Below are 15,377 nucleotides of genomic sequence, written 5' to 3' on the forward strand. Positions count from 1 at the left end.
CAGGGATGTGATTAGAGGCAGCGTGAAGGCACTCGTGCTGCTCCAGAGCTGAATAGTGGTGATTTCTCACATCAAGCTGAGACAAGGCCAGTGCTCTGTCTCATTGACTGCTTGTAGAAAAGACTGTGTTGGCATCTGAGGTGCTGGGACTAGGTTTATGGTGAGGCCTGTGGTACATGTGAAGGGATGGGCATGTGCAGGATTGGTTCTGCACCTGAGGAGTGATAGGAAGAAGAAGGAGCATTAAAGCCATGGGACTGTCATGGATTTCCAAGGTGTTTCTGATGGTTCATTCCCATTGTTGAAGCTCCCTGGCTCACCTCACTCATTCTCACCTTTCTGCCTTCCTCTTGCCCTGCCAAATCTCTTCCCATCATCCCCTTGGTGAAGCAGTCTGTAAGGACAGTGAAGGAACAGAAGAGGGCTAGAAGTCTGCCATCACATGCTGTGCCATGCTGTGCTATGTTGTGCCATGCTGTGCATCACCCTTGGCTGTGGGATAAACCTGGTTGGTTGATGGTACAAGAGGTGCCCACTGGCTGATGGTCATTAACACCACCTGCATCTCCTTGTCTTTATCTAAGACCTCTGCAACAGTTCTCATGGGAACAGTGGAAGGAGCAGTTTTCTTTTTGAAGAAAGCCCTGTAACAGCTCCAAAGACCATAACTGGGCAACTCTTCCATGGACAGGATCTGCCCTGATCACAGGCCTGTGTGGTATTTCAAGATCTGCTGTTCCCAGCACCTGAAGGGACATAAGATTACCTGTGCTATCCTCTCCTTTTCATAGGTTTGAGATCGAGTAAATGGCATTTAAAATGACACTTTATAGTGAGTGCTTTTCTGAATGGGAACATAACACAGCAGCATTTCTTGGTGAAAAACTTGGGGGAAGGGAGGAAGAAGGGGCTGATTGTGGCCAGCTCCTCCTGACAAGATTACTGACATTGGGACATGTGAGGGGAAGTTGTCACTGATGAGATGAGATCGTGAGGGGAGGCTCCTGAGCATGGGATGTGATCTCTGGGCACAGCTCTGCTCCTCACGCACAAGGCAGGAGCCCAAAGCCCAGCGGGGTGGCCTCAGCAGCCATCTCCACACCCTTTGTCTTGCCGAGTCTGGAGGCCCCGTGTGCTGGGGCTCTTGCAGCAGCACACTTCCAGGAGCACTGCTTGGTAGGAGGCTGGGGAAGGGGAAGGGGAAGGGGAGGTGGCTGCTGGGCAGGGGCTGGGCAGAAGGGAACCTGTCCAGGGCACGGCAGGGGACGGGGTCTTTCCTGGTGCAGCTGGGGCTGGCGTGGGGCTGTGAGGAGAGACTGCAAGTGCTGGGCACTGCGATGGCCCTCAAATCCTTGTGACCCCTCGTGTCTTGCAGGAGGTGTTGGGAGAGGGAGAAGGCACCAGCCAGAGCAGGGCCACTCACCATGGAGGAGACCAACACCACAGACCTGTCCCTGAGCAACGTGACATCTGGATATGGGGATTGGTGGGAAAATCTAGAATATAAATGCTCAAGATTGCCGTATGGATTGATGGTCTTTGCCTGGGTCTGTATAGGGATTTGCCTCTGTGGGCTTGTGGGGAATGGGAAAGTCATGTGGTTCTTGGGCTTCCACATGAAGCAGAACCCTTTCAGTGTCTACATCCTGAACCTCGCTGTTGCTGACTTCTCTCTGCTCCTCCTGGTTTTTCTGCTCATTTTGGCTTTTTTGAGCTCAACAGGAATTTGTCCTTATTGGCATCACATTATTTATTTCTACATAGATTTTAGATCTGTAGCTGAGGTGCTGTGCCATTTCTTTGACCTGAGCAGCCTGGGTCTCCTGACAGCAATCAGCATGGAGCAGTGCATCTGCATCCTCTTCCCTGTCTGGTATCGCTGCCACCGCCCGACGCGCGTCTCAGCCGGTGTGAGTGGGGTGCTCTGGGCGCTCGCTGCTTGTTTCGTCTCCTCAATGTATCTCAGCACCAGCTTTGCTGAGAGCTACCAGATGGTATTTTCAGATGTTGCCTTTGCAATTGCCGTGGTTTTGTTATCAGTGATGTTGATTTCCAGCCTGTTCCTGTTCTTCCGACTCTGCTGTGGCTCACAGAGACGGCATCCGGGGAAACTCTATGTTGCTGTCCTGCTCAACATGATCTGGCTTTTTGCCCTCAGTATTCCTTTCAGTGTAGAGGTTTTCCTGTAGGCACAGACATAGCTTGGACCAGCCAGCTTGAATAAAGATGGTAGGGATAAGTTAATGCAGCTGGCATGCTACTTCAGAAACAGGTGCTGCAAGTTAATCAATTGGGCCCTGGGTGATCTCATGGGCAGAAGCAGCATATAAGGAGGTAGCTAGCAAAGGAAGGGTGGCTTCGAGTCAGCTCTGGTGGTTGTACTACGTTGCCCCTGTACGTCTCTGCACGTGCATTACTTAGACCCTCTACGTCTTTGAGTGATTATTGCCTTCACAACAACAACATTTGGTGACCCCGACGTGATTCGCTGAATCGGTTGGATCAAGAACCCTCGGCAGAAAAGCACTTGGATTTCTGCTGGAAAAGGCAAGTAATCTGAGCAAACTGATATAATGGGAAAAATGCTAAGCAAAGAGGAAAGTCCTATTGACACCCTCCAGCATATCCTTGCGGAAAAAGGATTCAATTATGAAAGAGAGCCTTTGCTAAGGCTTGTAAGATGGGGACAGGAAGTGGGTCTCTTTGCTTCCCCCCAAGAAGTGTATGAAAAAGGACACTGGGAACAGCTAGGAGACATGTTGAATAATGCTATCGGTTTGTGTAAATTGGTATCATCCATTATACACCAGCTAGAAGCTGAGCGTGCTGCCGCTGCTGCCATGAAAGCAGAAGCTGCTGCACCATCTGCGTTCCCGGTGGATGCTAAAAGATTCTTTGGAGGTGGTGACTTTATAGTGCCATCGGCTCCACCTCTAGAAGAAAATACTCAGAGATTCTTTGGAGGGGATAATGTCGTAATACCCTCGGCTCCACCTCTGGAAGAGGAGAGCATGGATGTGAGCCCACCTCCCCCAGAACCCCCTAGAGCACCGTTCCAGGAGCCGAATACACACATTGCTTCTCCTCCCCTCCCACCCACCCTTCACCATCCTGCCCCATCCCACCCTTCTGCTATACCTGAAGGAGTACCTAACAGAGAACGGAAGGTACGTTTTACAAATGATATGCCGTTGCCCCTGAGCTCATCAATCCCTGAGTGTATTCCTCTGCCATCATCACCCCCAACTTCTAGTGAAGATCAACAAAGACAATTATTAAAGGAAGAGTTAATACAACATGGAGAAGATATGAAACACACTTTGGCCCAGCTGGAGGAACTGATAGAAAAACCAAAAGCAACAGCTAATCAGCTGTTGGAACGAATTAATGAATTAACCAAAACAAAGATTAAAGTTTCATCCCCACAGGTACTCAGAGATCCTCGTCCAGATGATTATGATCCGGCTAAGAAATGGAGAGGCCTCATACGTGATGCGGTAATCGAAGGCGAATTTATTCCGCAAGCCTTTCCAGTAATAACAGCACAAAGAAAACGACAATGGGCACCTTTAGATTGGAAATTGGTAAGAGAAGGCCAGAAAGCAGTAATGCAATATGGCTTGTCCAACCCATACGTTCAGACATTACTAGATCATATTTTTGCCAGTGGGTTAATGACTCCATTTGACTGCCGGAAGCTTGCAGAAACTTTCCTGAAGCCCACTCAGGTATTATTATGGGAGTCTGAATGGGAAAAAAGAGTTGATCTGACGGTGGTGGAAAACATGGACTTACAACAGGGAGATCCGCGGCGAGTTGTCACAGCAGACATGATGCTGGGTAAAGGAGCATTCGCTGATCCTCAGGTACAAGCCCGGCTGCATGAAGCTATCTTGCAGCAAACACAGACACTGGCACGTCAGGCATTTAAGATCGTTCCTGATATGGGGGTGCCAGTTCCCTCATATACAACTATTATTCAAAAACCTAATGAGCCTTTCATGACCTTCTTAGACCGCCTAAGAGCAGCTCTGGATCATATACCAAACATGTCGGCTGAAGTCAAGGCGGAAATAGGGTTACACTTAGCAGTTGCTAACGCTAATCATGATTGCAAAAAGATCCTGCAGGCTCTCCCGCGGACAGCAACTTTGGTCGACATGATAGAAGCCTGCTCTAGGGTAGGATCGTCAGCACATTTAGCTGAGGCAATGGCAACAGCATTGAAACCTTTAGTTCAAGCCCACAAAGGAGATCGGAGGCCAAAGTGCTTTAACTGTGGAAAAATAGGACACGTGAAAAATCAATGTCGGTCCAGACCATTGGTATGGACAAACAGCTCCGCCAGGCCATCTGGGTCCAATGGCAGATTTCACGGTAATTGTTACAGATGTGGCAAGTTTGGCCATAGAGCCACTGAGTGCCGCTCTCGAGTGGCCAGACAAACAATGCATAAGGGAAACGGGTTGACGAGCGCAAAAAGGGCGAGCGCGATGACACAAAAACGCCCTTCAACACCAAGAGCTGCCTGGATGGCCTCAGATCAGCCACTGCAGGAAGCGCAGGAGTGGATGTGGAAACAGCAGTAGATGTAACCATCCACAACACAGAGGTAACAATTATCTCCTCTAACGTTAATGGACCCCTTGGCTATGGATTAAGCGCTTTGCTTTTAGGACGGTCATCGGCCTCTCGACAGGGTATTTTTGTGCTCCCCGGTGTAATTGATGCAGACTATGAAGGAAATATTGGAATAATGGTTAAAGTTTGGCAGCCACCAGTTCATATACCTAAAGGAACTAAAATAGCGCAATTAGTTCCTTTCAGAGCTAAAGTTCCTTTCGCAGGAAGTCGTAAGCGTCGAGACGGTGGTTTTGGATCCACTGGAGTACCTGAGGTAAGACTGGCGGTGCCGCTTTCACAGGGAAAGCCCACTCAGACGGTTGTATTCCAACATCCAAATGGTGAACACATGGTTGGGTACAACACATTACTAGATACGGGAGCAGATGTTACTATTGTCCCATTATCCTATTGGCCAAAAAGCTGGCCTTTAGAGAATTTAGACACCCCTGTCGTTGGAGTAGGAGGAATACAGATGACAAAAATTAGCACAGACCTGATTTCGGTATGTATACAGGGCGAAGAGAATAGATGTGTGCAAATTAGGCCCTATGTAATGAATACTTCAGTTTGGCTTTTGGGTAGAGACGCCTTAAGCCAAATGGGCTTTCGTTTGTCAAATGAAAATTTTTAATGGCGGCCATTGATGGGCGACCAATCCTGAAGTTAACCTGGCTAACAGATAAACCAGTTTGGATTGATCAATGGCCGCTAAGCAAAGAAAAGCTCGCCCACATTCATGAATTAGTAAATGAACAACTACAGAAGGGTCATATTAAACCATCCACCAGTCCATGGAATACACCAATTTTTACTATCCCTAAAAAATCAGGGAAGTGGAGGCTGTTACATGATTTAAGAGCTGTTAATGCAGTGATGCAGGACATGGGTGCTTTACAGCCAGGATTACCCTCTCCTGCAATGCTTCCAAAAGAGTGGCCCCTGTTGGTGATTGACTTAAAGGATTGTTTTTTCACAATTCCCTTACATGAGGATGACAGTGAGAAGTTTGCCTTTACAGTACCATCGATTAACAAACAAGAGCCAGCAAAACGATATCAATGGACTGTTTTACCTCAGGGAATGAAGAACTCACCAACTATTTGTCAAACTTATGTTGCCTGGGCGCTGGCACCTCTGCGCAAAAAATACCCTCGTGTCTTATTTTACCATTATATGGATGATATCTTGATTGCAGGGAAAGGCCTGGACCAGCATCGCATTCTACAAGAAGTGAACCGACAGTTAAGCAACTCCGGGTTGGTGATCGCGCCAGAGAAGGTACAAATGCACGCCTCTTGGAAATATTTAGGTAATATTATCACTGATGCGCGCATTTATCCTCAGAAGGTGGCAATTAAAACAGATATTGCTAACTTAACAGACGTTCAAAAGCTGATAGGTGATATCCAATGGGTACGAACCATATGTGGTATCACAAATGAGGATCTTGCGCCACTAATGCCTTTGTTAAAGGGCTCAGTAGAGGCTGATAGTGCGCGAAGACTGTCTCGGCAGCAAATCCAAGCAATAGAAAAAATAGGAAGCAAGATAGTCAATAACTACAGTCACCGATATGATCCTGACTTGTCAATTAACATTGCTGTGATAAGTCAAAACCAGCATGTAATGGCAATCTTGATGCAATGGGATTCAGTAGCGAAAGACCCATTGAGGATCTTGGAGTGGATATTTTTGCCATATAATTTACAAAAAACAATTACCACGAGGCTTGAGGCAATTGCAAAAATAATAGTTAAGGCCAGGAAACGTCTGCTGGAAATAGCAGGGATTGAGGCAGACATCATTTTCGTTCCTCTCACAGATGAGTTCTTGAACTGGGCACTGCAACAATCTGATGAATTACAGTGGGCCTTATTGTCATATCCAGGAACTATAAATAATCATTATCCGGCCCATAAATTGTTTTCTGTTAAATTTCAAATGGAAGACCGGCCGTTGAGATCAGCAGTACCCGTTAAAGGCCTGACTGTTTTTACCGACGCCAGTAAGATCCAAGCCAAAGCAGGAGTGGTTTGGTGGGAAAATGGAAAATGGCAAAATCTAACTGTCCACTCCCCAGGCAGTTCAGTTCAACTGCTGGAACTGATGGCTGTAGTTAAAACTTTTGAGAAATGGTCAGACGTCCCATTAAACATCATCTCCGATTCCCTCTATGTGGTCGATGCTGTCTCTCGATTAGAGAGAGCGCTGTTGAAAGAAATCTCTAATCAGAATCTGTATAACTTATTTCTGAGACTCTGGCATCAGATAAATGAACGGCAAACTGCTTATTATATTGGACATATTCGAAGCCATTCGGGCTTAAAAGATGGCCTATCAGTTGGCAATGAAATTGTTGACAGGATAGTGGCAGCTCCTTTATTGATACCTACGGGGCCAATAATTGACAAATTTTCTCAAGCCCGAAGATCGCACGATTTTTTTCATCAAAGTGCGAAAATGCTGGCGAAGCAGTTTGACCTGACCATATCGGACGCTCAGGGTATTGTTTCCACGTGCCCTGCATGCCAGAATCAGATCGGCCTAGGAGTAGGAGTCAATCCCAGGGGTCTGGCACCATTAGGTATATGGCAATCAGATATCACTGTCTATGCTCCTTTTGGGCGATTTAAACGTATACATGTTACTATTGATACTTATTCAGCCATGGTTTGGGCCACAGCCTTAACCAGTGACAGTTCTCGAGACGTCATAAGACATTGGAGGAGTTGCTTTGCTGTCCTTGGTGTTCCAAGAGAGATAAAAACTGATAATGGCTCGGGATACATAGCCAGTAAAACACGTAAGTTTCTAAACTTATGGGGTGTTAAACATACTACTGGTATCCCAGGAAATTCCACCGGTCAAGCCATTATTGAACGGACACATCAAACCTTAAAAGGCCTTCTAGAAAAACAAAAAACGGGGGAAGAGGGGGTGAGTCCTCAAGACAGACTAATGAAAGCCCTTTATACAATGAATCATCTCAGAATTGTGGCAAACCGGAATGAACCACCGGCATTAACACACTTTGCCCAAATGAGTCGGGATTTGGATTTTACTGACAAACCTAAAGTTTGGTATAAGAATCCCACTACTGGAGAGTGGCAAGGACCTGCAGATCTGTTAACGTGGGGAAGAGGCTATGCTTGTGTCATTACAGATCAAGGTCCCCGATGGATTCCGGCAAAATGGATCAAGCCACATCAACAGAAAGGACTTAACTGTAAGACCAATGGAAAAAACAATCTTGAGGAAAGAACCAAGTGATCCACCCTCAATCCATCACTCTATTAAAATGTAAACCCTCGCAACTGTGGCACCACTTAGGCTGCTGTAAATTCCTTCAGCTATAAAAGAATTAAAGAACTTAAGATGACCAACAGATGAAGAGATACTTCCATCTTATTAATAATGCTCACAGATCAGCATGCTAAAGGATCTGAAGAAAAGTCCGGAACTACATCAGGAAAAAGAAATATCAGTGGAGCTACCAAGACCTCATCCCTTCCTGCCAGTGTGCGTCCCTCCTACCAACACATATCAGATTGTTTATTTTGACTTTATGGATTTCTGTATTGTATTGTTCAGCGATGTAGCTGTTATTGACCTTTTGTTGTAAACTCATGGCCATGGGTAAAAATATTTATGTTTTCTTCATGTACCTTTAATTCTGAAATGTGTTGCTAAAGGCTGGCTGGTTCAAAAAAGAAAAAGGGGGGAATTGTAGGCACAGACATAGCTTGGACCAGCCAGCTTGAATAAAGATGGTAGGGATAAGTTAATGCAGCTGGCATGCTACTTCAGAAACAGGTGCTGCAAGTTAATCAATTGGGCCCTGGGTGATCTCATGGGCAGAAGCAGCATATAAGGAGGTAGCTAGCAAAGGAAGGGTGGCTTCGAGTCAGCTCTGGTGGTTGTACTACGTTGCCCCTGTACGTCTCTGCACGTGCATTACTTAGACCCTCTACGTCTTTGAGTGATTATTGCCTTCACAACAACAACATTTTCCTCAATCTTTCAAGTTCCCAAGAGTTATTTCCTGTGAGCTCATCTCTTCTGCTGACGTTGCTGGACTGCTGCATCAACCCAGTCATTTACTTTCTGGCTGGGAGCTGCTGGCAGCGCTGGTTCCAGGGCTCCGTGGATGGCACCTTCCAACAAGTGTTTGAAGAGGAAGAGGTGAGGGAGGAGGAGAGCTGTGCATCTGAGGACACTGTGCTGGAGACCACTGTATAAAACACTGCTGGTGAGGAAGCCTGGAGGTGTGGAGCCTCACAGGACATGGACGATGGAGATCCCCAGGTACTTGGTGCCTGCCTGTTGCCAAGGAGGGGAACGATGCTGCAGCTAGTCACTGGGGCACAAGGCACAGACCCAGCTGCTCATCTGGACTCAGTCCCTCTGCCCAGGCTGTCTTCCCCATTGCCATGACCCTCATTTCCCTGTCCCAGCAAATAAACTGCCTCCTTCGGCTCAGCAAATGAGTTTTGGGGTGTTTTGGTATGGCTGGGGATGGGCTCATCCCTGGTGCAGTCCAGGACTGGTGTGGGGCTGTGGGGAAAGATGGGAAGTGCTGGGAATGCCAATGCCTCTCATTTCCTTCTGATTCCTTGTTTCTCCTAGGAGAAATCTGATGCTACAAAGCATTCCTCTGTTGCAGGAATTTCTGCCACCACAAACACTTTATTATATTGCTAGATGAAGTTTCCCTTAACAGTAAAAGAGAAAAGTAAATCACCATAACAAGAGAGGTACTGCTGTTTCTCAGGATAGCCTTGGGACCTACTCTAGGTGGCCCTGCTCTGGCAGGGAGGTTGGACTGGATGGTCTTTGGAGGTCCCTTCCAACCCTTAAGATTCTGTGAACTGTTTGCATTCACATTAAATACCACCTACCTTCGTGATGGGTCTGTTTAAGGACAAACTCTCAGGACAGGGAGTTTAGCAGGTTCATGTTCTGTCTGGTTTTATCAGGTGCTGGCTTCTCCTGAGCACAAGAATGTTTATAAACACAATTTGGTTTCATTTCTTTTTTTAAAAGAAGAGCTTTTGACATTTTTTAATCATAAGGGAAGTGTTTTGCTTCTCCCAATGATAAAATCATTGCAGATATCAAAAGGAAGCCATTTGTGACATGCTTTCTGACAAATGGACGCTCTCTTCCCCCCAGCAGAAGCTGGAAGAAAAAAACCCACCCCTTATTAAACCCCATTGATGCCATGGACCTCATCTGCAACAACTGTACATACATCACAGAACAATAGCATTAAAAACCAACAGGAATGGAACTCGAATTTCAGCTTCAGGAACTGCAAACAGGAAGGAAAAGGGAACTACAGACACGAGGGTGAATCACTGCTTTTTAAAGTGGTGCTTTTCAAAATCAACCAAAAGGCAAATGAAAAGGCAAAAGGTAACAGACAACAGAAGAATGAAGCTTCCCTTTGGGGAAGTACTTCACGCAGAGGAAATCTGTATCGTTTCTCAAAGAAAATCCCATGCCTTGGCTTTTTCTGTCAACTCAGGTTAAAAGAGCAGATGTGTAGTCTGATAGTACAACACTTTAAGCCATCACATCTTGCATCTCAAGGGATTGGGTCTAGAGAACAATTTATTGCCCATTGTGGTATTTATTTACCTTCTGTTTCTTACTTTGTCCCTATCCTTGAATTGATTTCTGTTGGTAGAGGAGATGTTAGGAGCCATCTGTTCTTATCAGTCCTTCTGAGAAGAAGAAACAGCATCCCAATGCATGCTCTAGTTAGATGCAGACACTCTGTCCTGGGCTGGAGGAAACTAAAATAACATGCAACCCCAGGCCTGTATTTCTTTGAAACACCAGAAAAAGGAGTGTGCAACTCAGTGCATAGTGTTGTGGGGCAAGGTGGTAGGAGCTGGAGCCCTCCTCTGCTGCATCCCAACCCTATGGTGTGGAAACCCCCCTGGTTTAATAAGAGAAAGGAACTTCTGGGGTGTGGATCATGTCACTGTTTGAAATGCTCACGTTAGGAAGCAAAGAACTCAACTTCAAAAGGTTGAATGTGTTGCTGAGGTAGAGGCATTTCAATGTGAGATAGGTAGACTCTCCTTCCAGGAATTTCCTGGCTGATTTCAACTGGAAGAGGGTCGGTTCCTGTCTCATCTACAGAGATCTGGGTAGAAAGTGATTGGAATTTATGAATTTGATACTGTTGTGCTCTGAAGGACAGAGATTTATTGAGTGAGCTGCAGATTCTGAGTGGGATTCTTTTGATGAGCTGCAGACACCAAGATGTTTCACGGTATCGAGTCGAAACCATTTAACGGCTGCTGGAAAGAAAGAGGCACTTCCAATGTGGTCCTAAGACAGGTCAGATGAACTATGTGGTCCAGGTGTTTACATGTTTGTGCTGACCACAGAAGGAGCTTAAAATAACCAGCAAAGAGTAGAGATCTACAATGAAGATACACAAGGTTAGGTGAGATGAACCTTTCCCAGTACCTCAGAGCTCTGCCTCTCTGTTAACTATCGTCCCTCAGCTCCAGCCTGTTGTTACTGAGTTAGGCACAGGAGGGTGTTAGGAGGACATAGTTATTGTGTCACGGGTTTCTCGTTCATCTTTGTCATCTGCCGAGTCTTCAAACGCCCTCTGGAATGCCAGCCTGAGGGTGAGCTTGATTCTCTTATCCCTGTAGCTCCCCACAAGGAAGTAAATGACGGGGTTGAGGCTGCTGTTCACACACGAGAGCACAAAGCCGATCTCTGGCGAGTAGAGAAACTTGTAGCCCAAGAAGTCAAAGAGGATCAGGACGCTCAGGGGCACAGCGAAAATGAGGAAGAAGAGGACGGTGAGCATGATGACGGTGAAGAGCCTGCCTGTTTTGAAGTGCTGCGAGCTGCACTTGACTTTAAGGAAGAGGGTGAGGCTGAAGAGCAGCATGAGGGGCGTGCAGAAGAGGAAGTCCAAGGCTCCGATGGCGATGAGCAGGAGCTGGCAGGTCCCGGCAGAGCGGCGGACGGAACACAGGACGTACCCCAGCGTGTTCAGCAGCAGGGAGACCCCCCAGAGCAGGCTGGAGACGAGGGCAGACAAGTGCTTCGGGCGATGGCTTCGGCACCAGATGGGACAGAGCACAGACAGGCACCTCTCAATGCTGATGGCGGTCAGCAGGTACAAGCCTGTCCCGTACATGAAAAGATCCAGGAAGAGGAACACCCCGAACTGCACGCCCACGTTGAACTGCATCAGGTACTGCACCGTCTCGATGGCGATGCACAGCAGGTACCCAAAGTCGGCGGCGGCCAGGTTGAGGATGTAGACGGTGAAGTGGTTCCTGCGGATGCGGAAGCCCAGGTACCACAGGACCACGGCGTTCCCCGCCATGCCACACGCAGCGCTGAGCAGGCAGAAGCTCTCCATGAACTTGAGGACGGCGTAGGACGCCTCTGCCTGCCCCACGGCCCCGCTCTGGTTCGTCCCGTGAGTGTGGCTGCTCGGGCTCGGAAGGAAGGTGGGTGGAGTCAAAGGGCTCATAACGAGTGATTTCAGACAGACCTGTGGGCAGAGAGGAGAGAGGTCATAACCCCAGCGTGACTTTCCCTCATGGTGCTGTGTCTGTGCCTGTTGCAGCTCTTTGCAGCCAGACATTGCTGTGTTCAGGCTTGGAGCAGAGAGCTTTGAGGCATTGCTGTATTCAAGGTCAAGTTCTACCTGACCTGTAAGAAAAGCTCCATTGCAGTGTACTCCTCCCTTGTAAAAATTAACTGACTGAGGGTCTTTTTTTGCAGAGCCTCGAGAGAAAAGATGCTTTAAAAGGCAACGAGTATCTGTTAAAAAGCACTTGTAGCTTGGATGAATCACATCTAAAAAGCTCCTCTTGTCTAAAGAAAAAGAGAACCCAGTGTTAACAACTCTGGGGTAATTGTCTTTGCCTTGTGTAGGTGGGATCAGGTGAGACAAATCCTGTCAAAAGCACGTGGAAGTTCTAGGCAGTCAGCACACGAGTCAGCACGAGAGCTGATCTGGTGTTTGTCCTATGCATGTGCCTGGAAAACAGGCTGAAAGACAGATTTGACACCAAAAGAAGCTGGGGGGGTTCTGTGCTGATGCCTGATTTCTGTTTTAATAGCTTCATGTGGTTGGTTTGTTCTCTTGAACCTTATATACAGACAACAAACAATTCAGTCAGAGGGAGTCAGCCCTTGGTAACTCCCTTCTCAGAGAGAAACTGTAGGAAACTAAATGTGGGACAACATGTCTGACCCTCACAGGGCACTGGAATGAGTTCACTCTGCTTCTTCCCACATGATGGTGGGATCTGAATGAGAGTCCTGGAGGGAAAGAAGATGGAAAAATAGATTCCACATCTTTTGGTTTTTTTGTCTGAAGGGGTTAAACTTTGTGACTCTCTTTCTTTCTCCCCATCAGCTATTTATTTTGACATGGGAAGTTAGAGAAGTGTCTTGAAAAATAGCGGGAGATGGTTAAAAAAGAAGAGAGGAACAAGTCAAAATGGGGAGAGCTGGGAAGATATGAATCATTGAACAGTGTAACCAGCGTGAATAGTTCTCTCTTTGTAAAATGCCGCAGCAGACATGGAGACAGACCTCCACCAGCATGCAAAACGGGACTGATTGAACCACTGTTGTTTCGTCTCAGCACCACATCTGGCCCCATTAGCCCTTGGAAGGTACATACACCAGCAGTGCTTGGTTGGGAATGCAACTGGGACTGTTGCACCCAGTTTTCACCCTCAAAAATGAAAATATCTCAGTTAACATTGCCTTTAAAGCTGCCACTTGAATTAGTGGAAGTTTAAGAGCACCTCCAATTAGTTTATCCTAAGGGAGGGGTTGTAGGGAGGTGTGCAGCCACCTGCTGACTGCAGACACGTTGCAGAGTACCAGCTTCAGAGAGAGGACTAGTGTGTGGACAGCTGATGTCAGCTGAGGTGATTCCCATCCTTAGCTTCACCAGGACCTGCAGGATGTGAAACCTTTAGGGCTGACTGAAACCAGGGAAGTTCTGGTACTGCACCATGCTCTTATATAGGAAGCAGGATGATTCTATCAGCTGCTGAGAGACCTCAAGTGCTTCTAACGTGAAGACTTTAGAGACAGCGTTTTAGTACATACTGAAAGGAACTATGGAAAATGAAAAGCATCCTCTCCTTCAAAACACCCAGGGTCTCTGCAGCAAGCAAATCGAGCAGCTACAGCCTCAGGGCTTTGTTGACTCCCTCCCTCCCTGCTTTTGGGGTGGGCAGCAAATTATGGGACCTTGATTCATAGCAGAAAGTTGCTGAAGTGGCCCCTGATTTGGCAAACTAAGGAGTGTGAGGAGAAAGGGAGGCTCAGAGGTCGAGTGGTTTCCTACCCTTTAGCAAACCCAGTGCAGCACCATCTCTGCCTCAAGCTATCTGTATCACCTGAAGCAAATCAAAACTGATTTGAAGAGGACATCACAGTGTTACTTAAGCACTGTCTCAGCCCACTCCAGCCTTCTGACATCGTGCAGAAGCAACTCTTCTACCTTCCTCCTGCAAGTCAACTCCAGAAGACAATTGACCCCATCTTCCAAAGGTATATCTCTGTCCTCTGGGCATTTGGGGAGTGACAGGCAATCAGTTGTCTGACTTTAGCTTGTCAAGCAGATTTCCTAACATGAAATAACATGTCCCTGTGCCACTGATTGTGTGTGCATAAAGACTGCCAGGTAGAGATGTGGCTCTAAGGGACACCCTGTGAATAAAACACAAAACAGGCTGCCCAAGGAGGGTGTGGAGGCTTCTTCTGTGGAGGTTTCCAAACCCACCTGGATGTGTTCCTGTGTTATCTGCCTGGGTCTAAGTGGTCTTTTTCTCTCTAGAGATTAAACATCCTTCCTTCCTGTGGTTTGTCTGTTGAGCACCTTGTAGTTCTTGTGCCAGATGTCAGTCTGAACAGCCTTAACACCATAAAAGCATTTTAGACCATGAGCAGAAAGTCATGCTGTTGTATTTTCTTGGCTAATCTGAACTGATCATCAAAGACCTCAACTGCTAGTTACTGTCTTACATTAGAGGTGCATTTAGAGCAACTCAATGGCACTTGTTCACACAAAAGGGTCCCCAGGACACAGCTTTCCTGATCTTGAAAATGATCAAGACAATTGCTTACCTACACTCAATGTCTAATCAGCAAGAGAAGGAAATGTCTGACCACTTTTCCTCTATTGTTTTTTTCATTTCCCCTCTCCCTTCTCCTGACCATCTCTCCAAAAAGCACGACACAAAGCATCAGACAGAGAGCGACGGCAAAGATCCCATCTAGGGCTTTCTCACCTCTTTTTGTGGCTTCCTTGGGATTTCAGTGACTGATTTGCAGCAGCTGCCTGGTATGGATCTGCTGGGTAAAATTGTCACCTGAATCCTGTGCCATATAGTCCAGATAAAATCCTTGGGTCACACTGTAGTGCTGGGCTAGTTAGGCACTGCTTAAAAAGCCACGGTGTTTTCAACATCACATCCGCCAGCCAGCCAACCAACCACTCTCTTGGGGAAATGTCTGTCTTGCTGTGTGTGGTCACTTAGCTATGAACCTCTTCCCCCTTCCCTTTTTGTACAGACCCTGCCACTGGAAATAGGTTTTTGGGCTTTTTTTTTTTAAGCTGCTTCTCCTTTCTTCAGCCAATCTCACAATATAAAGAGAACAAGACTGTACAAATGCCACCTTTCCTCTTGCACTGATGCTGTTTCCTGCTCACGTCCCTGAGATGCTCTAGTTTCAGA

At 46.9% G+C, this 15,377-nt stretch overlaps 3 protein-coding genes across 3 annotated transcripts; 2 read left to right on the top strand and 1 right to left on the bottom strand.

Annotated features, from left to right (window-relative positions):
• The first annotated feature begins 1,424 nt into the window (after positions 1-1,424).
• LOC133625744 (mas-related G-protein coupled receptor member D-like) lies at positions 1,425-8,865 on the top strand. The gene is made up of 2 exons (XM_061999596.1): positions 1,425-2,178; positions 8,633-8,865. The coding sequence occupies exons 1-2, from the start codon at positions 1,425-1,427 to the stop codon at positions 8,863-8,865; spliced, it is 987 nt and encodes a 328-aa protein (XP_061855580.1).
• LOC133625843 (uncharacterized) lies at positions 2,246-6,182 on the top strand. The gene is made up of 2 exons (XM_062000460.1): positions 2,246-4,612; positions 5,822-6,182. The coding sequence occupies exon 1, from the start codon at positions 2,574-2,576 to the stop codon at positions 4,587-4,589; it is 2,016 nt and encodes a 671-aa protein (XP_061856444.1). The 5' UTR covers positions 2,246-2,573; the 3' UTR covers positions 4,590-4,612; positions 5,822-6,182.
• Positions 8,866-9,844: 979 nt separating the features above from the next.
• Positions 9,845-15,037, bottom strand: LOC104552663 (proto-oncogene Mas). The gene is made up of 2 exons (XM_062000047.1): positions 14,931-15,037; positions 9,845-12,163 (listed from the first exon to the last, which is right to left on the bottom strand). The coding sequence occupies exon 2, from the start codon at positions 12,140-12,142 to the stop codon at positions 11,186-11,188; it is 957 nt and encodes a 318-aa protein (XP_061856031.1). The 5' UTR covers positions 12,143-12,163; positions 14,931-15,037; the 3' UTR covers positions 9,845-11,185.
• Positions 15,038-15,377: the final 340 nt, after the last annotated feature.

Source organism: Colius striatus, chromosome 7 (assembly GCF_028858725.1).
Source record: "Colius striatus isolate bColStr4 chromosome 7, bColStr4.1.hap1, whole genome shotgun sequence".
Classification (NCBI taxonomy): Eukaryota; Metazoa; Chordata; class Aves; order Coliiformes; family Coliidae; genus Colius; species Colius striatus.